The sequence below is a fragment of the Coturnix japonica genome, chromosome 5, assembly GCF_001577835.2.
Source record: "Coturnix japonica isolate 7356 chromosome 5, Coturnix japonica 2.1, whole genome shotgun sequence".
NCBI classification, from domain to species: domain Eukaryota; kingdom Metazoa; phylum Chordata; class Aves; order Galliformes; family Phasianidae; genus Coturnix; species Coturnix japonica.
The window spans coordinates 11,719,765-11,746,503 of NC_029520.1; the positions used below are offsets into that span (position 1 = coordinate 11,719,765).

At 40.5% G+C, this 26,739-nt stretch overlaps 2 protein-coding genes across 13 annotated transcripts in view; one reads left to right on the plus strand and one right to left on the minus strand.

The window, feature by feature from the left end:
* PPFIBP2 (PPFIA binding protein 2) overlaps positions 1 to 18,460 on the plus strand; it is a 90,024-nt gene extending 71,564 nt beyond the window's left edge. For 10 of the 12 annotated variants that reach the window (XM_015863952.2, XM_015863953.2, XM_015863948.2 and 7 more), the window contains 17 exons: positions 897 to 1,003; positions 1,357 to 1,421; positions 1,878 to 1,938; positions 3,465 to 3,506; positions 4,723 to 4,867; positions 6,145 to 6,177; positions 6,698 to 6,836; positions 7,369 to 7,497; positions 8,040 to 8,190; positions 8,354 to 8,465; positions 9,164 to 9,252; positions 10,136 to 10,264; positions 10,901 to 11,026; positions 11,745 to 11,933; positions 12,279 to 12,449; positions 14,032 to 14,097; positions 14,721 to 18,460. In XM_015863952.2, the coding sequence (XP_015719438.1) occupies positions 897 to 1,003; positions 1,357 to 1,421; positions 1,878 to 1,938; positions 3,465 to 3,506; positions 4,723 to 4,867; positions 6,145 to 6,177; positions 6,698 to 6,836; positions 7,369 to 7,497; positions 8,040 to 8,190; positions 8,354 to 8,465; positions 9,164 to 9,252; positions 10,136 to 10,264; positions 10,901 to 11,026; positions 11,745 to 11,933; positions 12,279 to 12,449; positions 14,032 to 14,097; positions 14,721 to 14,792 (1,826 nt within the window). In that variant the 3' untranslated portion in view covers positions 14,793 to 18,460. Of the gene's footprint in view, positions 1 to 896; positions 1,004 to 1,356; positions 1,422 to 1,877; positions 1,939 to 3,464; positions 3,507 to 4,722; positions 4,868 to 6,144; positions 6,178 to 6,697; positions 6,837 to 7,368; positions 7,498 to 8,039; positions 8,191 to 8,353; positions 8,466 to 9,163; positions 9,253 to 10,135; positions 10,265 to 10,900; positions 11,027 to 11,744; positions 11,934 to 12,278; positions 13,031 to 14,031; positions 14,098 to 14,720 lie in introns of those variants that run through there. The other 2 variants (XM_015863951.2, XM_032445197.1) reach the window with 2 other exon arrangements.
* LOC107314585 (NADH-cytochrome b5 reductase 2) lies at positions 5,375 to 25,377 on the minus strand. Its single transcript, XM_015863962.2, has 10 exons — positions 25,176 to 25,377; positions 24,949 to 25,095; positions 24,551 to 24,623; positions 22,764 to 22,870; positions 21,641 to 21,770; positions 20,149 to 20,232; positions 19,351 to 19,436; positions 18,520 to 18,619; positions 17,653 to 17,854; positions 5,375 to 6,789 (listed from the first exon to the last, which is right to left on the minus strand). Exons 1-9 carry the CDS (start codon positions 25,188 to 25,190, stop codon positions 17,682 to 17,684), a joined length of 915 nt encoding a protein of 304 aa, XP_015719448.1. The 5' UTR covers positions 25,191 to 25,377; the 3' UTR covers positions 5,375 to 6,789; positions 17,653 to 17,681.
* Positions 25,378 to 26,739: the final 1,362 nt, after the last annotated feature.

Consider the following 26,739-nt stretch of genomic DNA (forward strand, 5'->3'; position numbering starts at 1 on the left):
AAGTAGTCTTGCTAAATTGCATTAGGCCCCCTTCTGGAATCTGTTATTCAAAATTAAAACAACACTTTGATTAATCATGTCCTGCAGATGAATTAAAGTATACACATAGGCCTTACATTTGCATGATGTATTATTTCTATGACTGTTAGGTAACAAATAGCAGACGATGAACTTTTGGTTACATCCGATATTCAGATTTCTACAGCACCATTCAATTCAGGAATGGCAGCAGTGATTAGCCACCAGCCAGCTGCCTGGGAGTACTTCTCCCCTCTGGTCATGCTTTTTATACTGCGCCCATCATAGGGAATCTGATCTCAGATACACTTTTATACTTTTATGAGGACTTATTAGTACATGGTATATTGCTAAAAAGAGCTGCAGTGAATACCGTAAGTTTTGTTGCTCGTTCCCTCCTCTTACATTTGACAATTTAAAAATAAAAACCTTGTATTGCTCTGAGATACCCAGAAAAAAAAACCTGAAATATGTTTACATGTTTTTCCTCAAAGTGAGTTTAGGACACTGCATTATGACAGGTCTGACATCTAACATAATTCCTCTAAAGTGACATAGTGTGAGAAAGAAAATGGTACTAATTTGATCTTGCCTCAGAACATCAAACTGCGAGTTAGCATGGCTCACCATCAGCTCACCTATTCAGAGCAGAGCACAAGAGTTGACTATAAGTGTTGTATTTGTTCCTCAAATACAAATCAGCTTGCTTAGAAGTCAGAGTCCTAAGAAGGCTTGGAGAGTGGAGAAGCTGCTGAACTGTATGCATCTGATGCACTCAAAAAATGGAATTTAGAAACTAGTATTTAGATGGCCTAAATACAATCCTAAATGTTGTGTTTTTACCTATTTATTTCCATTTCTACTTTTAATGCTTGCAGGCTCTTCAGACAGAATTGTTTCTGGTGGTGGCGAAGAGGAACTTGAGGCAACTTTAAGGAAGTTGAATGTTCTGAATAGTCCTCAAGGAGAATTATTTAAAGCAGAGGTACTTTAAGTAAAGATATTTTAGAAGCAGGTTCTGATGTAAATTCACGTTGCTTGTCTTGGTCTCTCTGTTGTAGCAAAGGTAATGCAGACAAGGGTTTGGACCTTGCTAAATATCTGTGCCTACTGGTAATCATAGAACCCTTAGAATCTCTAAAGGCCATCTCCCCTGCACTGAACAGGGACACCCACGGCTATGTCAGGTCACTCAGTGCCCCATCCTGGCCTTGAGTGCCTCCAGGGATGGGGCTTCCACCACAGCTGTGGGCAACCTGTGCCAGTGCCTCACCACCCCCACTGTAGGTTCAGATGAAGACACCAGAGTTACAGGCATGAAACTTCTATTTTGCATAGGCCTCTTCAGGAGAACTGTCACCAGCTCTGCTATCTCCAGTGACGCACAAAACGACAGAAATCAGGCAAGGCCCTTTCTTACTTTTTGTGCAGGTTATCTGAAGTCCACATTACTTAATCTGGTTAAGTGTTGGCATCTAGTCCTGTCTGTTCTTAAACAACTTTCTTCCTGCCACTTTAAAAATCTTTTTAGAAGCCCTTACTGTTGCATGGTGTTTGCAGAGAGTAATTAGCATCTACTTAAGAAGCTTAAGAGCTTCCACAAAGTCATTTATGGTTTAAACTTGGTCACTGTACCTTGTTGCCTTTCATTGCTGACTGAAAGTCGTATTCATGTTTCTGACTTCATATGTCAGCTCTACGTTTTAAACCCATAAAATAACAAATAAAACAAATCTCCTATTAATGAGTTATCTGCTAGACAAAGAAACTGTGATATACAACAGCTGTCATGACAGAGTCATGATGTAAACACATTACATTGTATTTATTGTCGTCTTTTTGCCTCTTATTATTTTAAGGGTTCCACAGAAAAAAAAGTCAAGTAGCTTAGAAGACTTGCAGAGTGAATCCCTGGAAAAGGTTGGTTTATTTGTACTCAGAATTTCTATGAAAAAGGTATTTAAGAGAAGTACAACTATAATGCTACTGAGGACCCATTCTGTTGACCCGTATAACATTTTGTTTATAGAAGAGTGTTTTTAAAATAATTTTTACTTCCTCATTGCTGAAATGTTATGACAGCAGAACTTGAAAGTAATCAAACAGCATAGAGAATGGGCGTGCATTCTTCACATAGGATTTATTTTTGAGTGTTTGCATATAACTATGAGTTTTACTCCCTAACTTCAATTTCTTATATAAATGGCATTATTGGAGATGGCAGCAATGCTGCTTTCATTAAACAGGAGGAGCACTGTTGTTAATTCTATGGCTAATTGCATTCCAGAATTAAGACTTTGCAATTTACAAAGTCCTTATGCTATGGTGCAGAGGTTTTATTTTTCATTACATGCACTGAAGCTTTTTCTACACTATAATTGACATTTTCTGTACCAAAACTTGGCTTAACACAAATTATACATACTTAGTAATGCCATTTAAAAAGGATAATAACCATATTCCCCAGTAATATGATTGTTTTACTACTTACACATTTTCTTAAGTTTGTTCTTACATGTCTACAAATGATAATAATAATGACCAAGTAATATGTTTGAAATTTATGTTGCCTTCATTTGAATGTGGTCACTCACAGCACAGAGTGAATGACAGCTAACACTGTACCCCATGTGGAATTTATGAAGGTCTGCTTTCTTTTCATAACTTCTAAATTATTTTTGTCTTAAGTTAAAAAAGATTGGTCTTTATGATAAGAACAGGCTGCAATCAAAGATGTGGCACAGCCAGAAGCAGTGTTCATTTAGGCATGAGGCTTCTTAGTGAAACAGAGAAATCCCTATCTGTTTAAGTGATTGGCTAAATATGGGTTAGTCACAAAACCAAGATTTGTTCTGCTGACCCAGCACCAGACTTTGCTCCTTTCACTGAGTCCAGTAGAACCTGAGCTAACAGTACTGTTTGTGGAGTTGTTTTTTGCACCAGACTCAAATTTGAATTACATCCAGCAATAATAAAAATAAGGTGTAATATTCTGGTGTCTCTCACCTCCCTGTGCTGATTTATTATTATTTTTCAATCATTTCTATCACAGCTCTTTTTTAGTTTCAACTGGATACAGACAGCACTTCTGTGTTCTCTTAAGTCCGTCACTTTCACATTGTTTTAAGTGTTATGTGAATGTCATGTTCCCAGCTCAATGCAAGTCCAGTGGGAACCCTCAGAAGTCTGGAAACAGTGAAATTCCATTGATTACAGAACCTGGAGTGGGCACAAATTTTGTACTCTTTTGAACTTATGCTTTTAATATTAAATACTTACTGAAAATGAGGAGATACCAGACCTTGTAACATATTGTCAATGCATTAAATAGCATTGCTGTAGAAATCAAGCTACAATTGATGTTTTCTGTATGTTTATCAATACTAACATTTGCCTGTTGTTTTCTTCCATCAAACTCTGAAATTACTCTCCCTGCAACTCCATAGTATGTAGATGGAAAACCAGTGCAGCCTGTTGTAGAACAAGAGGTATATTAACTGCAAACTCTTTTAACACTTATCTGCTGTGATGTTGTGGCTGTGTTTTCACTTCATTTTCCCTCGTAAAATGTTTGAAGAGTCCAGGCACCTGGCAAAATTTGAAGTTGGCGGTAGGAATCAAAGAGTTGTTTGGTTTTGGGTGGCTTTTTTTCCGTGTGGTGATGGTGGTGTTTTTTATTCAATGAGCTTTTTGGGTATCTAAGGTCGGAAGTCAGTCAGCTTCTGTAAACACGGCACTAATCTCTGATAAAAGCATTGTGCAGTTTCTCTACTCGTGTAATTTTTGGTACAAAATGGGACAGTTGTGAAACTGCAGCTGGCAAAACAGGAGTGGGGGTCTGACAGGCGGTGCCTGAAAATGAGGAATCCGGTCTGTGATTATAGAATCACTGAAATCCCTTCTGGCCTTGAGACAAGAATGGATAAACCAGCAGATATGTATTATCCTGTCCCAGACAAGTTTGACCGAGATATTTCAAAACAATTTAACGGCGTTACTAAATAGGAGAATACTAAATGTTTCTGTGCTTATTCCAAAATACATATTGAACGTACGCCACTCCCATAGCTGGAGGTGCAGGCTCATTGCTTTTCCAGAAGAAAACTTTCTATTCCTGTAACTTCGACAGCTTACAAAAGTTAAATTTCTGTATCCTGAATTCACTGTCGATTCTTTGTACGTCCTTAATACGGGTGGGCAAAAGTCTGACCAAATTTGAGTTATCCAGATGCCTTTGGCTTAACTGAGATACAACTGTAAGGCAAAAACACAGACATCTGGGTGAAATGTAAAGGAAAAACGTGCCAAAGAATGGGCTGGGAAATGACTAAATGCATTTATGCCGCTATCAAAGTTGGCCTTGGAAAGACTGAATTTTCTGTGGTGAGGGTCCTGAAGGAAGCGGAGGTGGATAGAAAAATGTTTACAAGGAAAGTAGGAAATATTCAGTATATATTGTGGTTTAATATAATGCACAGTCTGGCAGAAGGGGAAGAGAAGGCTGGATATTAGCTAGAACATCTTGGCAGCTGATTATTAGACTTAAATTGAAATACCTGTGGAAAGGGACGTGCAGGGAGGTGGCCTTGTTTGGAACTGTAAACTGCAAAATGCTTTTTTTAAACTCATAAATTATTGTGTGCCAGACTGTAAATGCAGTGAGTGATTTATCTTTTTTGCCTTCTTAAAAAACCACATCAACAGAGTAAACCGCTTGTGAAAGGCAGCAAATATCAAACCTTGCCAGGAAAACTTCCTCGACCCACGCAGAATGGAGACCAGGGAACATATAATGAGTCAAATTCACCTGACACAAATGACACTGAGGACAACAGCATCCCGGGCCTGAGTATGTATCCATGCCTCTCAGAGGCAGCATGGGGGTCATAGAAGAGGCAAAGCAAACTAGCAAGGGAAATAACATGCTGTGTAACCTGCTGTGTTACACGAATGGACTGAGCTGTTCAGATGATTCGGTGAGGGAAGCTCTGCTCCTTTAGCAATACATCAGTACTTTAGATAAGGTCACTGGAGAATAAAGGCTGGATTTACTTTAGAGCATTTTGCTTTTCTTTTTGCACCAGATGTTATAATTTGCTGACACCAGCGACAGCATCATGAAGAGACTTTTTGTGGGTTTTTCTTTTTTTGAGGGAGCACTCTGAAGAGTGAACAAATCTGTTACTGATAATTGGCATTTTTTGGTGATCCAAACATATCTGCAGTAGGAATAGGTGCACTCACTTTGCCCAATTGCAGTGATCCTGAGCTTGCTGATGCTGTCTTAAAAAACCAAGGAAACAAACCAAACCACACGTTTATACTGGACTGTGTATTAAAAGAAATGACTCCCTGATCCAATCCTGCTGCATTTTAATGTGTGACGTTTTCCAGTACAACCAGCAGCAACGTACATGTTTCAGGGGAAAAAGTGGTTTGTTTTTATTGTTGTGGGATCACATTTTGTTGTTGTTTATTTTGGTAAGGCCTCCTGGTCCTAAATGCTGCTATGTAGCATAGCTTAAAGATTTCAAGAGATTGGTGGTGGATTGCTTTGTTGTTGGGTTGGTTTTCTGGGGGGAGTTTTTCTGTGATCACAACGTTGTAGTTTCCCATTAATAGTCTACAGATAATTTATTAGCCATGCTATTAGGTCTTTCATGTGCAGGATCAAAGGATGAGGAATCTTGTAAAGCAGAATTTTACTCTAGAAACAAGCAGTGAGTCCTCAAAAGCACTGAATTACCAGAGTCTGGTTTGTTTCTTCCATGCGCATTAAATTCATCCTAACTATCACATAGTTCTGTGTTTCACAGAAATTTGATGTGGTTTTGAGCATTGTTTTATCTCAGTAGTATACGCTTCACATGTTACAATTGCCAAAGAACAGACAAAATATAAACGATCATTTGTATCTATCTCTTTAAGATGACTGGTCCAGGATTCCTGGGACTTGTGCCCACCAACGCACAATCCCTTTCATGTAAAGCGTAACAGCTTCTTTTCTTTTTGTTTCTGCTTTTAATGCTCAGCTTACTACTTTGCTCCTCTGTAACTTTATTTTGCTGGTGTTTTATATCTTCTTTGCTTCTTCATCTGACTTTCTGCTTCTTGGGATGACTGAAGATCGCATCAGGAGTGTCAGTGCACCCGTGCTAGGTATCGTATCCAAACAAGATGCAACTTGAACGTGAATTTTGCTGCTTATTTTTTCCTTTCCTTTTTCCCTCCCTTCCTCTTCTCTGTAAAATACTAACACTGAGTGCACAGTCCAGACTGAGCTCCTTAAGTTTAGCACTGAAATGAAACCTTTAGCTGCATAGCATTCAGACGGGATTTTGGTGTTGTTTTTTAAGATATTTATTCTTGGTCTTATTTTGCTTTCACTGAAGTCAACAATAAAATTCCCGCTGATTGTGACAGATGAATTTTGTTATTAAAAATAGGAAACACAAGAGCAGATCAAGATCTGGAATTAAGGTTTTAAAATAAACTGAAAAAACAATATTATAGTAACTTTTTCTTGTATCAAAAGCACAACTACTTTTTTTTTATATTATTTTTATGCAATAACATTTTTACAGCTATCTGTACTTTATGTTTTTTAAGAATTAGTCTGCCATAGAACAACCTTGTCACATTTGGTACTAATTATTGACAATTATTGTTGTTAACCCAGGAGAAACAGAGAACATGGATGGTACAGTAGTCTCAGATGATCTTTCACCTCTTTCTTCGGGAACGGATTCGGGTCCACAGTCTCCACTGTCTCTAGAAAACAGAAAGAGTCCAAAAGGGATCAAGAAAATCTGGGGAAAGTAAGATCATGTTTTTTAGTTCCTTGTCACAGAATTTCAAACTGAGAATTCAATCAGTTCTCATGAAAAGATACAGCAAGTGTAAAATGAAACTCAGGAGAAGGAGGGAAAGCAGCTTTCTGATTGCATAGGTGTGTCTGTCTGTACACACGGGTGGAGGAAAGCGGATGGTAAGGTTCAGAGTGCCACACTAGTTGAAGAAATTATATATTCTACTGTGTTATTGTGCTGACAATTGAGAATACCAAGTTTTACTGTGTTCCTTCTATTTGGACTGCAGCCGTTTACAAGCCTGGCTTCTGATGTGAATTATTATTTGAGTTGAAGGGTCATGGCTGCTTTGCAAAGCTTTTCTTTCTTTTCTGAGATAGGTCTAGACAGTTTGCCTGCTACTTCATCAGCTGCTGCTTGAATCAGATGTTTGTGCTTTACAGGAAGATTAATACAACTTCTAGCTGTCATTATAGTTTCCATATGAAACAGTTTGCTGCCGGATGCTAACAGCACTGTCTTGGCACTCTTGTTTTGAAAGGATAAGAAGAACTCAGTCTGGTAACTTCCCTGCAGACGATCTGGGTTTGGCAGAGTTTCGAAGGGGTGGTCTCCGTGCAACAGCTGGACCTCGGTTATCCAGATCAAAGGAAACCAAAGGCCAGAAAAGGTAACAGTTTTTCTTTTCTTTTGCACAAGGTATAATATAGTATTGTTAAATACACTGAACAGCAAAATGTTCCTCATTTGAAATATGCATTAACATACTTAATTACACGTGGAATTCAATTCCACAACTGGAAATAATTTCTCTGGTAGAAAGTGTAGCCAAAGCAGTTTCCCATCTGCACTCCTTCAACTGCAGGGAGCAGCAGCAAAATGTCACCAGAAAATTTCTCATCATCTCCTGTGGGGAATATCTGCAGCCATCAAGATTCCGCAGTTACCTTTTTCTGTCCTTTCCCATTTCTATTTGAAACTTTTATCTTCCTGCCCTGCCTCAAATGACCAGTAGAGGAAGCTGGGCAGTCAAATTTAGAAAATGCTTGTACCACAGCATGTACTGCAAGAATGGCTGCTAGAGCTGATTACTGCACAATACAGATCACACTGGGACCTGGCCTGTAGCATCTCCTCTAGTCTGTGATGGTCTTCCTTATAATTTCCATCGTCTTTCCTTTATGGCTTTTAATGAGTTCTATTATTTTTCAGTGACTACAATGCTCCATTCGCTCAGTGGAGTACTGAAAGAGTTTGTAACTGGCTTGAGGACTTTGGTCTTGGGCAGTACGTCATTTTTGCCCGGCAGTGGGTGACTTCAGGCCATACACTGTTAACTGCAACACCTCAGGACATGGAAAAGGTAATGCATGTACCTGTTTCTCTTAAGTAAACTCCAGTTGCTTCTGTATAACCAGGCCCCTTCCAACAATGGGCAATTCTACATCTTTGAAATGTTTTCATGTTTGTTTTACCTCTGGCTCTCCTCATCTCATTAAACTATTTGTTAATGATTATTATTACAGGAAATGGGAATAAAGCACCCACTGCACAGGAAGAAATTAGTTTTGGCCATTAAATCAATAAACACAAAACAAGATGAGAAGTCTGCACAACTTGATCATATCTGGGTGACACGTAAGTGCTTGAAGAATTACACAGAAAAGTTTGTGTTTCTCTTGTATAGTGAAGTAGGAATTAACAGAAAACTCAAGTATTTTCAGATCAATCATCAGATGAATTTTTCTCCGAGCAGATGACTGTATGGGTCTATCTGCACATTCGGCACAGTCTCAAGTGTAAAAGAGCACTGGGTTGAATACTTCATAAAGCACATATCGTGTAATAACCTGATGATGGCATCCGTGTTTCACAAATTGCTCCACAACTTTGCTGCAATCTGAATGGTAGAGTTCCCATGCAAAGTTCATTCTATAAAACAGCATCTTTATTTGAACGTTCAGAATGGCACAAAAATCATCGTTCTATGAAATAACTTGTCCTGTTGAAACTTAGCGCTCTTAAAAAGATGCCTGGTGACTGCTCAAACATGCACGTGTCTCAGGCAGCCCATCCTTCTTGAGGGAGAATGAATATAAATAGGGGTGGGAGGTCTCAGTCTAGCAAGAGCTAAATTACACTGCACAAAGTACATACTTAAAATACAGCAGAGGTATTGTTGACAAAGCTGGCTGCTGGAAATTGCTTTAAGGTTCCGTTAAGAGGATGTCCTTTGGAAAGTGAATAGGTAGAACAGCTACTGGAGTGCCTCAGAAGAAGCCGGCTTCATTCTCACTGACAGAGATTTGGATACACCATTGTTTTTCTACCTGCAGGCTGGCTTGATGATATTGGTTTACCTCAGTACAAAGACCAGTTTCACGAGTCCAGAGTTGATGGGAGAATGCTGCAGTACTTAACTGTGGTAAGCTCAAATCTTTTTTGCCAAACTCTGAACTTCATAATGAGCAAAGAATTGCAGTTTTTTTTGCAAGCCAGAAACAGTACAGGTAGGAACTTCTATGTATTGTTTAGTGCAACATTACTTGTTTTACACACCTCAAGAATAGTAATACAGTGTTATAACTGACTTCCACATGAAGTTTTTCTTTCAGTCCCACATAACACACTGACAGTAAAATGACCTAGTTTACACACAGCTTCTTGAATGTTTTGTTCTCCTCACTAAGTTATCAACAACATTATGTAATATAAGGGTAAGCAACAAATCCAGTAACTTGTACAGCTCTCATCAAATTAGCAGCAATACAAACAATACATACACCCATTATATTTACTTAGTAGAATCACAGAATGGCCTGAGTTGAAAGGGACCATAATGATCATCCAGTCTGAACTGTCTAGTGTGTCAGCACCCTCTGAGCGAAAAACTTACTCTCTTAAAGGAAGTTATTTGTACAGCTTCCCTGCCCAGGTTTAGATAATTAAATATTTGTATTTTTTATCATAGCACAGTAACATGATTTAGCAGTTATAAAAAATATAACCTTGTCTAAGCTGCTTGCAGAACCTTTACCATAGAAGTATGATCTCTACTGGTCCATGCCACGTATGAGTTGCTAGCTTCTGTGATCCTAGTCCAGCACGATCTGAATCAGGTCAAAAACTATCCGTGAGCCTTGGTTTTACTTAATAGACTATAAACTCCCCTTCCATTTTTAACCATATTAATATGGTACAATACTATATATAAAAAGCTACATACAAAGCTTGAAATCTTTCTTCTTGGCAAAAGAACCTGTTTTTGAACGTATTCTGTGCTGCTTAAAAGATTTCCTCCTTTACAGAATGACCTTCTCTTTCTGAAAGTCACCAGTCAGCTGCATCATCTGAGTATTAAGTGTGCCATTCACGTGCTGCACATCAACAGTTTTAATCCCCACTGTCTACGCAGACGACCAGTTGAGGAGGTAAAAGTATGTTTAAGTAACTTCATTTAAATAAGCACTACTCTATTATTATTCTCCATGAATAATAAATAATACCTCAATCACAGCTATTGGGGAATAGCCTCTTAAAAAGCAGTAGCTGTGCTGCATTCCTGCTCTAGAATATAACAATCCCTCTCTGATAATGAAAACCTGCCCAGATGACAAGTGATTGAGCTACTTACTAGATGAGTCTTATGCATCTTTCTTTTACAATTATTTGCTCATTTTTATGTTAATTCATCTTTTGAGCAAATTATTTGGAATGCTCTTTTTTGGCTGTCTTAATTATAAACAATTGTATTGTTTTCACTCTACCTGGTCAGCAGAGCTTATTCATAGTGATACTATGACAGCCTTGTTAATAATGGTCTTCTCAAAATGTTTGGTTTTTTACACCCAGCACGTGTACTCTATTTGATGCAGTATATTGGTTTAATCTGTCCTAGACTATACCTACCACCAGATCAGAGGATGTTTAAGAGGTGCCTTGAACAGAAAGAGGAAATGCTTCTCTTTGTTGAAAAGGGAACAATGTTTACATCTAAACTTGAGATTCATTTTGTGAACACACTGTGACAGGCCAGGCTGAATTCTCATCATCTTTTCTGGTTACTTGAACAGAGCAACGTTTCACCTTCTGAAGTAGTGCAGTGGTCCAATCACAGAGTGATGGAATGGCTCAGATCAGTTGATTTGGCAGAATATGCACCAAACCTCCGAGGAAGTGGAGTGCACGGTGGCCTCATTGTAAGAATGCGTTTTAACATCCTACTACGTATATGCAAAGAACTGATAAAGACTTTGATGCAAAACTTACTTTAGCTGGTTCTTGTCACGCAGCAAGAAACACAAGTGGACGTTTGCAAAATGAAAGCACAATCCAGCATTTTAAAAAGTTTACAAGAGAAAATTCAAATAGAAAGGCAACTGCTAAGCTGTTAATGCTGAGCTGTGTTTATGCTTAACAGCAACAGTAGTACATTAGAGAACAACAACCAACCTGTACCGTTGGAAAGTTACTGTATTGCTGAGTGTTTCTTGGGGCAGCTTTAATAAAATTATGCTGATGCCCTGTCACAGGAAATAATTGTTTTGAACTTGCATCCATCTTGCCTGAAAAAAGTTCAGAATACCATTTGTAGCCTAGAAAAGCCAAGAGTTCTGAAATACTGCAATGCTGATGTGCTGCAGACTTTGTGAAAAAATAAAATAGAAAAAAATGTGCTAAGATTAAGTTTGTTTTGAGAAAATATAATTTGGCATTTTTTTTGGTCTTGCTCTGCATTTCTTAGTGCCTAACTCTGTGCATTCCCTGTCCAAACCTAGTGAATGTCACAATGCTACTGACTTAAAAAACATCTGATGTAGACAGATGGAATGAAGAAATCCCTCTGCTAAGGACCATAATGATTTCCTATTGCAAATATTTAACCATATTATTAAAAATATATATATATTTTAATAGATTCTTGAACCCCGCTTCAACGGTGACACGCTGGCAATGCTGCTGAATATCCCACCTCAGAAAACCCTACTGCGGCGCCACCTAACAACCAATTTTAACGTCTTAATTGGACCAGAGACACAGCAAGAAAAAAGGGACATAACAGAGTCAGCAGCGTACACACCTCTGACCACCACTGCCAAAGTTCGGGTATGTGCTGCTTTTGAAAACAAGGTATTACAGGATTGCAGCCTCACTTTCTCATTTCTCATAAAGAAAATACAGAACACACATATGTGAGGGGGGAGAGATCTGTCCCAGAAGCAGCACTACATTATTCTTTAAGGCATTTAATTTGTAGCTATCTTTAAAAATCTGTTTCTGAAATGAGTGTGCAGTCTTGTCTTTTCTTAGAAGGGAGTTTATTTAAATGTATTTAAAATGAACTGCGTAACTCCCACTTTGAAAACAAAGTATATATCTTTCCAGCTATGTACTTGAAAGAACAGGTTATGTGAGTTTCAATGTTTAAAACTTGCTTTCTTTTTATTTTAGCCAAAGAAACTTGGATTTTCACATTTTGGAAACTTAAGAAAAAAGAAATTTGATGAATCAACAGACTACGTTTGTCCTATGGATACAAACCCAGGTGCTACGAATGGTACTCAGAAGAACTACACTGGATACAAAGGCCTTAGTCCACTCACTGATAGGGAACTGGATCAGGTGGGACAAACAGACTGATGCCATTCTCATCTCATCCTCTTCCTGCATTCCAAAGCTTGCAAATAATCAAACATTAGCATATAACAGTATTTGCTGCATCTGCATGAATTCATTGAGAAAGTACTGGCTATGGACACTTGAAAGAGTTCTATACTAAGAATGTCCAGGTTTGTTTTCTTTCATCAACATAACAATGAACTCATCCATCTTCAAGCCCTTTTTCAGGAACCTAACACCTTTACACTACCAAGGTCAGTGTATTTTGGCAACTAAGGTAGAGGCTGCAGTAAACAGAAGATTTTTGTACTTTTGGCTTTTGTAACCTGAGTATGGCATGCACCTTTTTTCTTTATATGGGCAGTTTTTAACGTGAGAAGTTTATTTGGACTAATTTGTACAGAACTATCAAGTTACGTATTAAAATACAACTGGATCATAGATTTCCAATAGAATAATCAAGGATTCCAACTGCATTATTTCATTTTGTACAGTGGGAAATAGTTATGCTTAAACAGTATACATGAAAACAATGGCCTCAGTAATTAACAAGATTATTAATAAACCAACACTTAAATAATTCATTATTGTCATTTAGTAGTGAACTGCTTAATGAAACTGTGTCCAGACACTGCATTAATGATGAAAATTAAAAGCCACCGAACTCTACTTTCTTGTTGTGTAAAGGAATGTAAACCCTGAAAAACAGAGCTACCAAAGGCTTGCGTGGCAACATGCAAGACCTACATTAGAGGCAGCTGGGGTGAACCATCCTATTTCCAGCAACCTTAATGAAACATTTTAAATGTAGTGAGAAAATGGCCACAAAATTGCTGAGACTAACTGTGGAAGTCATTCTGTCATCTGCATGGTTACTGCATCTAACATCTCATTTGTTTTCATTATCTAACTGTTGTCTTTTTCAGTGTGTGCTGTAGTAAAAAATCGAGTGCTGTTCCTACGTGGGAACAGTAGCAAGCCTTGACAGAATCGAATATACACACTAATTTAGTATGGATGTCCAGTCACACAGTTAAAGAGTCTAAAAGGAATTCATTAACTCTGAGCCAACAGCTCACAGCACTGTTCAAGCAGTTATATTCTGTTTTACACTAGGAGAGCGGCCTTTACCTTAAGCCTGATTTCTAAGTGTGGTCATGCAGCAAAACCTCAGTGCCCTAGTACTGATAGCCTTCTTGTGTAAACAGAGGTAGGACTGTTATTGCTTACCACTGGAGGCAGCGCTGTTACTGGAATTACATGTTTCATCTCCTGGAAAATGTTACTCTTTGCTGATAATTAGTTATGCTGTTCCTTTTCTTGTCTGAATTACAGCTCAGGTTCCGTAAACCAGCTTTCTTACTCAGGATTCAATCCTTCTTTAGTCCTTTGTTAAGGCATTTTCATACACTTCATAGCATGGAAACATCACTGTTAATAAGCAACTTGGAAACGTGCTGAAATCAGCTTTTAAAAGTACAGCACCTCCATTTGTCAAGGCAGAGAGAGCTCCCCATGATGCATGTACAGTGAATAATATTGCACATACTGTCTGAATTGAATTAGCTGCTGAATACTTTTACAGATGGAACACTCAGAAGGAACAGTAAAGCAAATAGGGGCTTTTTCTCAAGGCATAAGCAATCTTACGGTATGTACCAGTTTTCTTCCTTTTAAAGTCACAAATGTATTCTGCTAGAGCTCAGTGAAATCTGGGTATTGCTGGTGGTGGTGAAGAGTAGTAAGTGGGTCACTATTCTTGTTACGCACCTCCTTATAGCCTGGTTGCACATGGACACTCCAAAAAAAAAAAAAAAAAAAAAAAAAACAACCAAAAATCAACCCCCAAAATTGCTTAGAAAATACTAGAAATTATGTTTCACTTCAGCATCTTGTTTTCACCAGTTTTACCTATCCCCATGACACAGTGAGAGGCATTGCTCCCAAAGGCTAGCAAAGAGGTAAGACTTGAAAAGTACAACAGAAAGAATATCAGAGGGAAATAAATCCCTGTCTGCTCCTGGCTCCACATCAGTCCATTTTCATTAAATTAGTTAATTGACTGAAGATGTACGGACAACGCCACACACAACCCTTGTGTGAGAATTTCTACTTTTGTTATTTAAAGCAGCCGTTCAGGAGATTCCCTTTAATTTTATGTGGCTCTAACCCCCTCTGTTGTGAATCTGATCTCACTACAGTTAGATTTCTCTAACTAAACTATAGGCCTCTGTCTACATCTACTTGTTTTAATATTGCTGTGATTTTTTTCAGACAATGTTAAGCCAAGATGAAATGCTAAATGACAGCAGATTTTTAACACCTCCCTTAGAAGACTGGAGATGATATTTCAGCATGACCAAGACCGGTAAATACCTCATGCCTGCCCAGAGCGGGCCAGGAGAAGCCTGACACTGTGGTACAGAAAAGCTTTACCTCTCCCTCCAGTGACACACACCATGTAGGATTTAGCATTGCTAGCAGAGCAACACTTGACAGGTATCTCTGCATTGCTTTCCATACAACGTAACGTCAAAGAGGTGCTGAAAGAAGTGCTACACAAGTGTTTCTTATGCAGAGTCTGGAAAGCCACTATGTTTTACCCTTATGTTTTATCATCTTTCACATGGTATGCTTATGTGCTGTTATAAAAGACTTTTTCTATTATTTTTTTTTTATTTTTATAATTAAGTTGTAATGGAGGAATCATTAATATTCTATTATGCCACATGGACTAATCAGAGGCACCCAGCAATTCAGACAGGTGCTGGCAAGCGCAGGTCCCTATTACTGCAGTCACACCACAGATGCTTTCCCAGAAAAGGATTTTCATCTCTCATCCTTTTCATTTGTATGTGCCCTGCGCGTTTTTTTTCCCCTCCAATAAGCATGGCTTAGAATAGGAAAAATCAAATGTAATAGTATCCACCAAGCCCTTGCAGGAGGGTGACAATCAAGGTGGCTTGTTCACAAATCTCTAGCTACCTCAAAGGGCAATCAAAATTATTAATGTAAGATATAAGTAAAATACTGTAATGCTGCTTGCTGTACTTTGCAACAGAATTTCCAGCGTGATCGCTTTAAACTGCAGGCCTTGAAGTTGAACTGTTGACAGGGCTTTACTATACTCTCCTGTTTTGCCTAAAATGAACAGTACTGAGGAACATGTGCAAAGCATCAGGGTGCTCCTAAGCCTTCTGAACAATCCACACAGTTCAGAAAGAACACTCAGCATAATACCTGGTTGATATAAGATGCAGAACAGGTTTTCAGGAAGAAAAGGAATGATTATAAGACTATTTTCTTTTCCATTGTTACAGCTAACCAAATGCATGCCTGCAAACAGCCTTCAGGACTGGAACTGGTAGTAGAAACTATAACATTTGCATGAGAATCGGTCGTGTTATTTTACACTTTCAGTTCTCCTTTCATTCCAGCTACAGGCAGATTTTTATGCAGTGTTTTATTTAGCAGTGGGAGATCAACACCACTGCTCTGCCACATGTAAAACAGGACTAGGGGTGCATCAAGCAAGAACTAGAGTTTCTTTTAAACACCTGACAAAATAAATCTGTAGCTATCATAGGGAGGTAGGTACGACAGCAGTACTCTAACAGGGAAATGCAGCTTCTTACTTCTTATGCAAGGGGCAGTTCAAGGGTGAAAGTTTTGTGTTCACAGCTGCAACTGCTTGTGGAATCTGATAGCACAGGCCTTTTATGTATTAAGACAGTACTAACACGGTATCTCATACAGAGAAATGCCAGAAAAAGTATCTGTCCAACTGTAAAGAAAAGACTTTCTATGGATATGCACGGTTTGCATTACTCCCTCCTTTCTGGCTACAATATGTTGGTTTATATATTAATATAAGCCCAAGGGTGAGCTACTCATAGCCACAAACCTTCCAAAATAAATGGGAAATCTTGGGTGCTGTCCAGAATATGTAGCAAGGGCTCTTTGAGAGCTGTCTGGGCCTCACTTCATGAGACTTTCATAACCCTGCACTCTGTCATCAAGTTGTAAAACCTAAGCATGATTTAATGTCCAAAATGTTAAAATTAAGGCTGATTTTTTCAAGTCACTGAAAAATTAAATAAATAAAAATCCAAAGGAATGATAAATGAGTCTGTACATGAACAAACTAAACATGCCAGTCAAGCACCCCTCTGATCTGGCAGTGCAGTAGTGCAGTCAGCACTAGTGCCCACATTATATACTAACAGACGCATGAAATACCCTGTTGGGTTAACTGATCAGATTCATTCTAGTCGTAATACTGTAATAACTGCTTGGCAGGGGTAGCCTTAATATCACTGAGCTATTCCAAGCAGCCTTCCATTTTTCTTTTGAGGATGTACTTATAACTCACTGTTGTGTTGTGCTAAGTTGGATGTGAATATTCAATCTACACTATCTTCTTTTTTAATATATTAAGAAATCCTAGTTATAACACAGGCATACATGCTTACACCTTTGTTATGAATACATTCTGAATATTCTATTACTTCCTGACTGTGGAATGAGTCTAACAGAAACAGTGGTAGCCTATCTCTTATCAGGGACAGATCCACAGCTGTGAATGCCTGTGTCTTTCTCTGCATTATTGCTACAGCATCCCTAAGTTAAGCTTTAACTACTAGATATTTTGCTTCAGAGGAATTAAAAGTAAACACAGTTGCTTGCAACTGAAGAACCTGAAAACAAATGTGCACTGATGACTAAAAATTCAATCCTACATGGTGAAAATATTCAGACAAGGCAAGATGAATGTAAGACTAACTCAGCAAGGCTTACAATAGGAAAGAAGAAGCCATGCTTTCTCTTAAGAAAAGGGAATGGCCAAAAGAACAATCACTCAGGCCAGCAGGAAACAGCATGACATTACAGAATCCTCCTCAATACCATGAACAAGAATTATTATTAATAAGCAAGAAGCAATTACTACGTTACCTGAATTTTGATTAGATGCTTTTTAGAGACATACTGTGGCATTTTGCTTACTGTCTTGCAAAGGGCTGCAAAACAGCATTTTGAGGACAGACCGTTCCTTGTGAATGAACTGATTATCTATAGAGTGTTCACATCATCCTATTCCAGTTTTACAGCCCTCTCACAAATTCCATGTCCATGTCAACAAACACAATTAAGAAATAGTGCACAGTTACATACCAGTCATTCCTGTAGGAAAATATGCAGTACTTACTTCAGAAAAGGTGCTGGATGACATCACCGTTAATAGGAAAATGTACTGCTCTTGGGATAGCCGAGTTTGTCCAGGTTGGGCTGACAGGCAAACTGAATCATAGGTGGTGGCCCACACATAAGAATGAGCGTCTCACTGCCAGGGGGAGGGAGGTGGGTTTTAATCATGTCTGCAGTGACGAAGCCAGAACTGTACTTCCAATCTGAAACAAACACATCAAATTATTAACCTGACTCTGTACAGTCTGAAATCTCTTTAAACTATATGTGTTCTTCTTGCAAAGTAGCTGAAGCTATGCCACCACCCCTGCAAGCAGAGACAGGGACAAATCTCTCACTGCACTCAGACCTTGTGGTTCCTTTCAAAGAGGACAACAAGCACGTGGATAACAAGAATCTGGCTGTATATGCAGACAAGAATGTCTATGAATAAATGACAACTTTAAACAAATTAGATTATCAGCCAGGAATAAATAAGAAGAATAAATTAGTCTTTCTTCCAGGAGAGAGAGGTCACCCAGGACACTGGTACAGACACAGATTATTCAGACCTGTGCCACTCAACACATTTGGAAAATCCTAGAAAAGATCATCCAGTGGTAAGGTTGCAAAGCTCAGTGATAACAGAAGTTCTGCAGTGCTGTTACAAGAATAAAAAAGAAACGATGCCAGGTGTTTTCAAAGAGCAGTATCATTGAATACCTCTGCTACTTTATGTGAACAAAGTCAAGAAAAAGGATGCTATCTAACTCAACATGCAAAAATATGTGCTTTAAACTGGTTTAATGACACAAAAATACTGCTGTTACGAAAACAGCAGCAGTTTTCACAAGATTAAGCACATGTCCAGTGTGTACCAACAGCCTACCTTGTGGAGGCCTGTCCAGTGTATACCAGAGTGCGACCTGTTCGGGATGCCTCTTAGCAATGTCTTCTAGCTCAGCTCGGAGCAATATATCCTTTTCTGTCTGCAAAATAAGACTTCTGTTTAGCTCTAAAGCATCTTAAGAATAGTCTCTGATGGGAGTTTACCTAGCATGCGACAAGACAAATGTAATGGTAACTCACTCAAACTTTCCATTTGCATGACAGGTTACTATCATTACAGGCTTCTATAAACTCAGATAAAGAATAACCAAATATGAGACTTAAGTCACCTAAACGCAGTTTTAAAGATGTCAATCTGAACAACTTCGGAATCCCAATTAGCTCCTGTTAACAACCCTGGTTAACAGAATTAAACAGAACCAAGTCCTGTTTCTTTGCAGTCTGCCAAGGAGTAAGATAGCAGGGGGATAAGGATCTGCTCACACTGTTTATTCCAATACAAGAACTAGGGAGTATAGGTGAAACTATGAGCAGACATCTTCAAAACAACTAAAAGACCACACAGTGTTGATAAATAGTTGCAGATATTTTTCTAATTCACTGTCTCTTTTTTAAATCATTTTAACCCAAGACAACATAATAAGAACTTATTTAGTAACCACTTCCAACTCCTATCTATGCTGACCACATTAAATATGCCATCTCAGATCACATTTTGTCATACACGTTCAGCTGAAATTACAGATCAGACAGACACCGGAAGATACGAAACATGTAGAGCAGTATTTTCTATGTCACAGAAGCTTCAAACACTTAGGCCAGCCAAAAAAGCAGGCCATTAAAGGGCAAACAGACATATCAACACGCTTACCTGGTTAGCAAAAAGAAGGTAACATTTTGTAGAGTCGTTGGGATCACTTGTGATATGACGGATCAGCTGCAACATAGGAGTTATTCCTGTTCAAAACAAAGCAGTTTAAAAAAGCAATTATTTCAATCCACATAAAGCTGCAGTTTCAATATTCCCGCTGCCTTCACTTGGTCTTCAGTGGGAGCTCATTTTGCACAAAGCTACAAAACAGTGAATTTCTACTTTGTACCAAATGCAGAAGTCAAGGGTTTTTTATTATTCCAAATAGATTAAAATTAAAAGAAAACCACAATGCTTGTGTTCTGGGGCTTTTGACTTCAACTTTCTCTTATCACATCCACTAATTTCACCTTCAGGATATTCTTCTAAAATATTTTTTGTCATTGACATCGGAGCTCAGAGCGTAAAGTGATTTCTCTGAGGTCACACAGTAAATTGAGACTAAAACTACAATGAAGCTGCTAGCTCTCAGCTCAGAGCTCAAGCTTCAGTGTCACTGAGCACTCATGTATAATAAGGAATGCAAGTTAGATGCTGATCACATCAGGATTCAGAAGAGAGGAGATCCAGTGAGTGCTCAACTCTTAAAAGACAAAACTGAATCAACACTTGAAGCATGTTCTTTACCCCAGGTGGACCCAAACACCAAATACATGCAAGCAGTGTGAAAGAATGGCTTAGACAGTGCTCATGGAAGCACTCTGCTGCCAAAGTACAGTGCATTAGACTTCTCACAAGCATCCACGAAGACCTCTTAATTCCCTCAAGTGACATTTGCTGTGGTGAGAGCAGTTGTACCTGTTCCTCCAGCTATCATCCCAAGGTGTTTTGCAAACTTCTTCTGTGCTTCAGACTTCTTATCTGGCTTGATCAGAAAGGTACCTAGAAGAAACATTCAAAAACTGTAGACAAAAACAGATACAACTTCCATGGGAATGTATTACTACTGCCTACCAATGAATCAGGGCAGATCTGCTGGACACACTAAATGTGCCTAGCAGAGCACTGAGTACAAAGGCTAGAAGCCTCTGTACACTTTTAGCTTTGAACGACTGATTTACACCTTCCCAGCTACCCAGCATCATTTATGATCGACTCAGGAATTCCCATATCACTGACTACATCACTCAGCAACTGTGAAAGCTGGTGGTAGCTAGAGGTAACCCATAGCCTTGACAGAGAAGCAGGTTTACTAGACCACCTTCATCATCCTCATCTAAACTATGGATCTAGCCATTTCTGTGTCCACATTCAAAGGAATTGTATTAAGCATGAGGCAAGATGCCACAGAGATAATCAGGTACATTGGAGGCTTGCATACTTTCATCAAGAACTTCATATTTGTCTTTTGTTTTCTGTTAACAACATCGTTGTGCTGCTTGCAGTCAGTTAGCTGTCTGCCTTCTATTGTCCTGGGATAAGACCTTGCAGATTTCTGCACTACACCTGAGCACATCTTTACTTCAAAACTGTTACAAAACCAGACAGGTTGTATTCACCCAAGAGAAAAGCCCATGACAAATATCATACGTGAAAGGCACTGGACATACTCCGGTTATCTTTAAAGAAATGTGTAACTAGTAACAAGCTCTCCTAACTACTACTCTTCATAGCAACCAAATCAGAGCTGAAAGGAACGTCTGTCAAACATGCATCACTCAAAGCCTCTGAGATATAACTGATTCATCAGTGTACTATTCATCGTGAAAGGCCATGATCCAGGGAAGCGCTGAGCACTGCTTCCCCCAAAGCAGGAATATTAAGTGCACAGTGCCTCTCAGTTGAGATGAATACAAAATCCTTTGGCCTTTTACTAGCATCTTCAAAGAGGATTCTTTCTCTGAATACACGACTTCCTCCCAGCCAGTTCAGACCTGGTTTAATACCTAAATGGAGCCGGCTGACAGTTAATAAGTTACTTAGTAAAACTGCTGAGTTTTTCAGAGGGCATTTGAGGCTACAACCTGCCATCTATCTGGAACATCTCTCTCCAGGTCTGTCTCCGAGGGATTTCCAGTGCAGTCGCCTTAGTAATATGCAACAGCAGATTTTTCAGATGTAGTTATATGGTCCCAGGAGTAAAACAACAACTCGCTATTACTCTGCAAACACTGAGTACTCTTCCAATCATAACCAACTCTGATGGGCTTCTGGGCAAGATCAGAAAGTGTAGATTTTCTCTTTCCTGCTTTTCAAAGCAGCTTCTCTGCAAACCCCAGTTTATCAAATACCTCTGATAATAACTAATTACGTTCCTCCCTTTTGCTCTCCCACCTCTGTGTCACAGTACCTGACCCCTTGTAGACAAGCAGTCCGTTTGGCCCCCTGAAGTCAATAACATCTCCAATCTTCATGTTGTCTAGGTACTGGGACATCTTCCCACCTTCTGGGAACTTGGGATTCACATTTTTGTAGTAAACCTATGAAAACAATCATTTCTATAACATCTGCCATTAGCTTTCATGGAGTCAGAGTAATATACTGATGAACACAGCAGTGCAGGTCAGACATTTAGCATTAGAAAGAAAGATTGCGACAACTCTTTCCTCAGTTATCTGTTGTGCCACCCAACAGTAAGCAGGCTAAGTAAGTAAAATGCCCTCTGCAAACAGACAGGCACGTAAGAACATGCACCAAGCAGATTATGCCCTCCTTTCACCATCCCTCCAACAAGAACCTTATGTTACCCCCATTTCTGTAATCACTCCTTCTGAAAATAGCATTACTGCATCTTTTCCTGTTGTGACCTTCCCAGAGACTTCAGCCACATGCTAGTGTTTCAGCCTTTCAAGACATATGATAAGCATTAAGTAGTTAATAACAATTCACTGTATATGTAACATGAAGAACAGAAAAAACAAAGAAGCCCATATTTTTCGGCCTAAGTACAAACTGTCTTAGAAAACAACTGGAAAATCCAGAAGTCCTGGGATCAAATCAGCTAGCATCCCCTAGCTTATAGGATTTTCCTTGTTTCTTCATCCCATTTTCTCAGTAAGTCCATTGGCACAACTTCTGATGCTTACAGACGTACAACTGAACTCTCTCCAGGGTCACACAAAAGCCATTTCTTATTGACACACTCCTTCTTTCAGGTATGAGCAGTAAGTACTAACAGCAGCATTAGGCAGCCTGAGGAACAACTGCTATTTGTTCACTGCAAGATAAAAAACCACCAGAGAAGTTCCTGCAGTTCTGCCAGTTCCCTTCTCCATCTCCCTCACCTCTACTATTTCTCTCTGTCATACAACAGATACACAACTCACTATTCATGAGCAAGTGTGAGTTTGCCATGCAGTCGTCCTATCCAAAAGAGAACCGATTTAACATAAACTCTATTATATATATAAAATGAAGTAATTCCCTTCCTTCCAGCAAGCAATTCATCTGTATTAAAGGAAATCAACATTTACCTTTATAATTAAATCAACGTAACCTTTTGTCTCATCACTGGAAACTGGGGTATAGGCTCGGATCACCAGATTACCATTGATCTTTGCAGAAAGGTAAACGTGTTGGCCTAGGGAGAAAGAATTACAATCCAGTGATTTAATGTTTTATTACCTGGCTTCAAAAATCTTACTCAGCACACAAGACAAAACAGAAAAGCATGTATTTGTAAGCCATCAAGCACAAGCAACAATGGAGTTCATCTTTGCAACATACACGGTATATAAAACGTTTAGTCTTAACCACTGTATCTAGTCAGGAAAAAAAATGACCTTTAGCAAGCTGTATAGCTCACTGTTATTTTCATGGCACACACGTGCACATGTATTCTCACACAGTTCACCTTCAAATAAGAGCCAACACAACAAGTGCACGTTCTACAACAACTGCAGAGCTGTAGGGTAAATCCTTCTTTGATCAGTTCCAGGGAGTTACTGTTTTGCAAAGGTTGCTACATGGGTAATAAACAAATGGTCCAGGCTGGAAAGTTTGGCTTTCACCAGCTGATGTAATGTTATCCTGTGTTGTTACATATTCACACTAGAAGTGTACTGCTGAAAAAAAACCAATCTTCACAGCCCTAACTAACTACTGTAGTTTTTCTCCAGCTTACACACCTTGGCTGCAGAGGGTACCCACTTTGTAAGATGCTCTGTTCTGTACTTATATTTGGTATTTAACTAATAAAAGCACAGCATCTGCTGCCACCCAGCTTCACAAGCAGCAGCATTCATCTGTACGTACAAACAACAAGCAGAAGCAGCAAAATGATCTCGGTACAGAGCAGAAGGTGGGAATGCAGCCCATGCAGTTCCAGAATCGCATTCCTCATTTCTTAAGACTAACCTCAAAATAAAAACAAGTGAGTGCCAAAGCATTTATCATTTGCTGAGTTAACACGGTTAGTTCAGTATATAAGTCTGAGGAGAACCTGAACAAAGATTGGTGCTCGAGTGGCTGCATGCAAGGAGGACATGCCCACAGCACAGAACTGGAAAGGCCTTGACGCTTGTGCGTACAGCAAGGCAGCTGCCAAACAGCACAATGCAAACAGGGCTGCAGCTGCCACATCTGCACATCAGCCAGGGACACTGCTCTGCAGAAATTACCATTAATTCAAGGTCCAACGTTCAATGTCATCACACTTTCAGGGTACGGGATAAGAAGGCTGTGCCAATCCTAGTCTGAAATGAACTTCCTAGTGCAGAAAATAAGCCAAAGCTGTACACATATCTGACAAAGTTCAGTGCATGCACAGAAATGGCTCTGAACATTGCAACATCTTTTCTATAAATTTCCACTGGGACTTGCATGCAATAATTACAGCCTTCCCAGGCAGAAGAATTCAATTCCTTATCTATGGGTGTGACTGTATCTGCCAGAAGCCTGAGGGCACCCGACAAGCTGAGGCACCAATGGAAAAGCAGCTGTATTAGAAAGCTCAGACAGGTACCTCTTGTGCCTGTGTCCCGAGAGGGGTCAATTTCCTCACACTGGGGCAGTTTCACCTCAATTTCACCTTCTTGCTCTGAACCACACCATGTAATGTAACACAAGCAGGACAGAGCACACAGAAAATCTGAGCTGTGACTCTGGGAAACCTGGCTGGTGCTTCCCTCTGACACGGTGGCTTTCAGGTGCAGCTCTCAACTCCATCATTTACTGAGCTCTGAATTCCGACACAGAAACTCAAAAACTTAAAACTCTTCATTATCACAAATACACGTACTTAAACATTGTAATTATTTACCTACAGGGAGTCCTAAGACATGATCTGGTGAAGGGAGCCCAAACCGGAATTTCTTAGTGTCATGGCTGATTTCCTATTTAGAAAACACGAAATTCAGAATGAAGCCAACACACCGCTACAGCCAATCTCAGGCTCTACCCCACGCCGTGGGTTCGGAGCCCGTTCTTTGTTAGCACGCAGGCAGGGACCAGCAAGGGCCGCTGAAATGGCTTTGCAGACGAAGTGTACGCAGCTCTTTTGAGTTTTAGGACACACGAGTTCTGCCCTTCGGCTGCCCGCGTCCAGCCGGCACGTTGCAATGCAATGCGCGCGGCCAAAGGTCGGGCAGCGCAGCACGAGTCTCCCCGCAGCAGCCCGGGGTCCCGCACCCGCCCCCCTCGCTGTGCCCCGCCGCTCACCTCTTTGCCCACCAGCGGCAGCGGGTATTTGGCCTGCGGGTCCCGCAGCGTGACGGGGCGGCCCGGTTCCCGCCCCGCCCCTCTGAGCAGCAGCAGCAGCAGCGCCGTCGCGGCTACCACGACCACGGCGACCACCAGCGGTGTACTCTGCGGGGAGAAGCGCAGCGGTCAGGGGACGCCCAGCCCACCCCCCCCTGCACTCCCCATCCCCACGCCCGGCCGCTCACCGAGAGCGCTTCCATGGCGGCGGCTGCAGACCGGCAGTGGCACCAACGCTCCCGTTCTCCGCCCGCCGCCGAGCTCCGCCTCGCGCTGCCCCCGTGTGCCCGTGCGTTGCGGGGGGAGGCGGCTTTGTGCGGCCGGGCTCCGCGCTCCGCTCCGCTCCTCCTCCGCCGCTCCGTGCACAGCGCAGCGAACGGTCGGCGCGAGGCTTCCGACGTGATGTCCGCGTGGTCTGTCCTGCAAAACAGCACGAGGCGGCTCTTGGAGGCCGGGAGCGCATCACCGCGCAGTGCGTGCCTGCAGGGGGACGCTCACAAGCCAGTCTGTAAATGGCCTTCCATGCCGTGTTACAAAGATATTTGTACTTACACTCCAGCACAGAAAGTGTACATCCAGGTTGTAAGCGCTCGGGGAGCCCCGGCAGCCTTCTACAGCAGCAGCCTACCTTTGGATTGCAGGGCTCGTGGAGTTCTGCAGCTGTTAAGGAATAAAGCGTGCAACATTTATGCAGTCCAAACCAAAATACAGTCGTATTGCATTAACCCAATTGAAAGCATAGCTTTTAATTCCTTCAATCGGATCACATTTGTGTCACAAAACAGTTCACGTGTCTTCTAATGGTGAGAGATCCTTGTAGTTTTCAATAGCCTAGAGAGGTACAACAGAAGCAAAATGAGGTTACTTGAGAAGCCACAAAGCCAGCAATGCAAAGGGTCGGCATCATGCAGCCAAGTAAAAGTACCATAACAATCAAATTAAATGCAGTAAGGTGAGGCTGCTGACACACACAAGGCATTTTAAGCCATGTTAGCCCTGCACGTACCCATGTATCCATTGCATTCACGAGGAGTGCAGCTGATTCCACCTGCAGTTCCCCCCTCACTGCTTCTTCTTGGTTTGGGGTTGGCTTTTTGCTTTTCTTTTTTAATTGATAATCTGTTGTATTTATTTAATTAGCAGAACAACAAACAAACAAACAACTTTCCAGGTACTTTAAGTCCCCGTGTTCCCACTGAGTAAAGCAGAATCATGCCCAAGAGATGAGGCACCCTGACTCCCGGCACAGTTACACCGATACCATCAGCAAACAGCAGCTCCCCCCAGAACCAAGTGATAACAAACTTCCATTATGAGAAACCACAAAGGCTATTTTCCCTCCATTCCTTTTCAGGAGTCCCTCCCAAAGCTCAGAGATGGGACAGGCACACTCTGTCAGTAACACAGCTATGCCTTACACATCTTTGAAAACCAATCTGGACTCATCCCCCCACCCCATGCAGTATTTTCATTCTTGTGGCCTTCCCCTTGGACGTGCTCCAATGAGGTCCACATCTCTCCTGTAACTGAGGGCTCCGCATCCGGACACAACATGTTTTGCCATTGGTGTCAGCAGAGAAAAGACGTCTCAATTCCTTTCTAGTTATTTTCCAGGCCACTGTGTCAAAGGATTATACTCATATCACCTATTATACTATCATACTGATCTAGTTTCTAAACGCTACAGCTGTGCACAGCACAGCCTGCAAATCTAATTGGAGCCTGTCATCACAATTTGTAGTGCAAGCAGCC

Excerpts from the sequence above, each read along its gene's own strand:
- LOC107314585 (XM_015863962.2), bottom strand. Across the intron at positions 20,233-21,640 it reads GCTTGTCTACAAGGGGTCAG|GTACCTTTCTGATCAAGCCA; the intron begins GTACTGTGACAC and ends TGTTTCTTCTAG. Across the intron at positions 18,620-19,350 it reads ACCTTCTTTTTGCTAACCAG|ACAGAAAAGGATATATTGCT; the intron begins GTAAGCGTGTTG and ends CTTATTTTGCAG.